The 4599-nt window shown below is 37.9% G+C and overlaps 1 protein-coding gene across 1 annotated transcript; it reads left to right on the forward strand.

Annotated features, from left to right (window-relative positions):
- Nucleotides 1-251: 251 nt before the first annotated feature.
- Nucleotides 252-4599, forward strand: LOC107803024 (G-type lectin S-receptor-like serine/threonine-protein kinase At1g11330; the record flags this gene model as incomplete). The annotated part of the gene is given in 8 exon segments (NM_001325729.1): nucleotides 252-1210; nucleotides 1253-1672; nucleotides 1782-1919; nucleotides 2005-2138; nucleotides 2992-3202; nucleotides 3390-3627; nucleotides 3704-3854; nucleotides 3936-4599. Coding segments are annotated over 8 exon segments (2220 nt in total). The 3' UTR covers nucleotides 4245-4599.

A 4599-nucleotide genomic window follows, 5' to 3' on the forward strand; every position in this document is an offset into this window, starting at 1 on the left:
AGTTCAGATTGCGAAAGTTAAACATGTACTGCTGGTTCTAAAACTGTATAGCTTTTTGGTATCAAGAATTTTCTGGTTATATGAGAAAAATACAAAAGGTCAACCCGCTATGCGTGAAGTCCGGGGAAGAAAATACAAGGATGACCAAACATCCAAGATTTCACGGCTCTTTCCAGCATAGTTAGATATACCTAAAAGCCAAATTCATATTGACTTCATAAATGCACAGGAGTTTCTACGAAAGCAACCAAAATCATTTTTGATCACAAAGGAACAAGCATACAACAAATTGACCAATTCAATCTTTACAAGCAAAGGGGTTAGGCAAATCAAAAACTTAGTTATAGACCTTTACATATTGTGTTACATGGCACTTCTTTTGGTTATGACGGTGGTGTATAGCCAGTTTGGGCGTACCTCGACTATTCTCACCAGCACATACACTTTATCAAGAATACCTGTTATCGTGTTACAAGGCACTTTACCAAGAAGTTTACAAGGTTGACAGTTAGATATGTCCTGCTGGTTCTAAAAGAGTATTGCTTGACATCAAGAATCTTTGCTAAAGAAGAATTTAACTGTTTATTTCAAATGTCTTCCAAAAACCTCTTCTCCTTCCTCTTTCTACTTGTTCTTCCGTTTTCGAGTTCTTCTGATGCAACAGCTTGGATAAAATCTGGGTTCTGGTATGCTGGCAGTGAGTTTCCAGTTCCTGAAATTCCTTCTACTATGTTCACACACATTCACTTTGCCTTTGCATATATTAACGCTTCAAGTTTTGAGCTTTACGTATCTCACTCAGATGAACCGTATATCTCTACCTTCTCAAACACTGTGAAGCAAAAGAATCCCTCAGTTATCACACTTCTATCCATCTGGGGAGGAAGAGATGAGTCCCCTAACTTTTTCGCGATGACTAGCCAGTTTTCTCGTAGGAAATCTTTCATCACAACGTCAATAAAAACTGCTCGACAATATGGATTTCAAGGGCTGGATCTTATTGGTGTCAACCCGAACACAGATGCAAACATGACTAATATGAGATCATTCATTGAAGAGTGGCGGACAGCGATTAATTCTGAGTCCAAGAGTTCTGGTACAAGAACACTGATCTTGACTATGGGAGCATACTACTCACCTATGCTAGATTCTATGTCCTACCCAATAGATACAATTATCAGAAACTTTGATTGGGTTCATCTCAAAGCATATGACTACTACTTACCTACAAAAGATAATTTTACAGCACCACATGCAGCTTTATATGACCCTACTAGCAAACTAAATACAGACTATGGTATAAAGGAATGGATCAAGAGAGGATTACCAGCCAATAAAATAGTTCTAGGTTTGGCATACCATGGTTATGCATGGACACTTGTGAATCCAAAACATAACACGGTACGCACACCTGCAAGAGGTTTGGCAATAACACAAGACGGATCAATTAGCTACAGATACATCAAGCAGTATATGAAAAGTTATGGAGTCACACCAGTCTATAATTCCACATTTGTTGTGAACTATGTCACCATTGGATCATTTTGGATTGGTTATGATGATGTCGAGGCTATTAGAACTAAAGTTTCTTATGCGAAGGATAAGGGGCTTCTTGGTTTTGCTGCATTCCAAATACCAAGTGATGATGTCAATTGGGAGCTGTCAAAAACAGGTTTAAATCATAGAGAGCTTTGCTACCATTTCAAGATTCACCAACTCCTATACACTCAGCTCTATCAACTAATGTTTTTTTCACAAATTAATACTAACTTTCTTTACAGCTCAGGACGAAGAAGAAGAAGATCAAAGCGGCAGCAACCGAAGGTTACTGGCAATTCTTCTGCCAACGCTCACCCTCACCATTCTCCTACTAAGTACAATAGTGTTTATCTTGAAAAAGAAAACCTTAAGATCTGAAGGTAACTAATTCAACCCCTTGTCACTATTTCTTTTAACTGACCAACCAGAATATACTGGAATCGAAAAGCTTTCCTTTGATTATAGGGATCAGGGAATTGAATGAAAGAGCTATAGGTCATAACCTAAAAGTTTTCAAATTTGACAAAATAAAAGCAGCTACAGACAATTTCTCCATTAAAAACAAGCTGGGAGAAGGAGGATTTGGACCTGTTTATAAGGTATTATGTTGACAACCCAACATTTGCTTCTTTTTAGTTTTTGTGAAGATAATGAGAAAACCCTGAGGTCCAGTGGACCACTGTTCGAAACTAGGTGGATGACCGGCCTGCCTTCTACCTTCTCCACTTAAATACCAGACTTTTGTTTGTGGCATGGTTCAAACCTGTGATGAATGCCTAAACCACGCAAGCACACATCACAAGCTGGCTCTTACCACTAGAGCAAAGCTCTACTAGGGCAACTTTTGCTTTATCCTTTTACAAGTGTTTCGAATTATAAGTCGTAGTGCTAGGTGGCCATGAGATCAGAGAATCCTAAGCATAATATATCAGAAGTACAGAAACAAGTACGGCAGGGAAATGGAATTACCACCTTGGTAGCATTCAAAAATAACCATAATCATTTAAGAAAACAAAAGACTCTAAAAAGTAACAAGTCCCTAGTTAGTGCATAACATACCTTTTAACTACCTTCAATTGTTATCGGTAAAGTCCTTGGAAGAAGCCAAAACTTTTGTTTGTTTGTTTTCATTCACTTCACTGAAACAGAAAAGAGTAAAAACAGTGGAGTCCAATTCGTAAAAGCAGTCATCAAGCAAAATGAGATGAAAAAGAACAGTTTTAAAATGACTTCCTATTGATGCATCAAAATCATCGTTTGGAGCATACAAATAGAAAAATTAAGCTAATCTTATGCACTTTTAGCACTCAATGTGTATTGTCACCACTTCTCCAAGCAAATACCTGAGATACTTTGTGCAGTTGGACAAGATGTGAAAAAAGCTTTACACGGTAAGTGGGAAGATAGCCTTATGACCAGTTTAGATAGTAATCATACTCCCTATTTTCCCAGGGAAGGTTAAGTGATGGGCAAGAAATTGCAATAAAACGGCTTTCAGCATACTCTAAGCAAGGAGTAGAAGAGTTCCAGAATGAGGTCACACTTGCTTCAAAGTTACAGCATGTCAATGTTCTACAACTTCAGGGATGTTGCACTGAAAGAGAAGAGAAGATACTGATTTATGAGTACATGCCAAATAAAAGTTTGGATTTCTACCTTTACGGTGTGTAAACTCTTACTTCATTACAAAATTATATTGAATCCAGAAAATCTTGGCATATAACAAATTACACCATGTACACAACATCTAGTCAACAAAATGTGTAATAGCACTTCATATGGTAATCCAAGATCTTAAGGCATATGATCATCTATATGCCACATGTCCAATAAGTCATTATGTGATGCAGATCCAGTACAGAGCCTGCAGTTAGATTGGGAGACGCGGGTTCGTATTATAGAAGGAGTTACTCAAGGACTTCTATACCTACAAGAGTACTCAGCATTCACAGTCATTCACAGAGACTTGAAAGCTAGCAACATTTTACTGGACGATGAGATGAAACCGAAAATCTCAGATTTTGGTATAGCTAAACTTTTCCAGAAAGATGAAAAGGAAGCAAACACCGGAAGGATTGTCGGGACCTAGTAAATATCATGACTCTTAACCACTGTTACTTACTTAATACTCCTACCTCCTAACATTGCAGCTTGTGTTCTGTAGTGGTTGTGTTCCTCCAGAGTACGTTAAGCGAGGTCTATACTCCAGGAAATATGACGTTTACAGTTTTGGAGTTTTATTGTTGCAAATCCTTGGCGGAAAGAAGAATTCAAGTGAATATGGAATCAAGAACGATCTGAATCTTCTAGAATATGTAAGTCTTTGCCGTCTTATCTAACTAGTTCAATCTCAAAAGTTTCTACGTGGAAACTAAGCTAATACGATCAATATTCAGGCATATGAACTTTGGGAAAAAGGCAATGGAGTGGATTTTCTTGATCTGTCACTGCAAGATGATTCTCGAATAGGCAAGCAACTGAGATACATGCAAGCTGCACTATTGTGTGTCCAAGAAAAATGGGAAGACCGACCATCGATGTTGGAGGTGTACTCCATGCTCAAAAATGAAACTGAGGTCTTGCCCAATCCTAAAGTTCCTGCCTTTTCCAAGAATAAAGACAATGACACACAAGAGACTTTAGTCACACCTGACCTTACTTGTTCGGATAATAGTCTCACTATATCCCAACTTATAGCCCGTTAACACTTCAAAGTTTCAGGGAGCATTTTAATCTCACAAATGGTCTTTTTGCCTCTGTTTCTTTACTTGGTCTCCGGAATCCCGTAGAGCAAGTTACTGTCGTATACAATACATCACCCAGTCACAATTAGCAACTTTTTAAATAATTTTCCTTGGATGAAGGAAAATTGTTTAAGTAGTGAATTGAAGTATGACTAAAGTAGAGTCTAACATGTGATAGCCTATCAAGGAAATTCCCACAAGTTAACAAGTTAGATGCCAAGCCCGGTCTTCTTAAATTAATTGATCCAGCAACGACACTAAAACATTGCCACAGACTGAAGTATACTCAATGATTAACAAAGATCATTTTCAAAAA

Source organism: Nicotiana tabacum, chromosome 18 (assembly GCF_000715075.1).
Source record: "Nicotiana tabacum cultivar K326 chromosome 18, ASM71507v2, whole genome shotgun sequence".
NCBI classification, from domain to species: Eukaryota; Viridiplantae; Streptophyta; class Magnoliopsida; order Solanales; family Solanaceae; genus Nicotiana; species Nicotiana tabacum.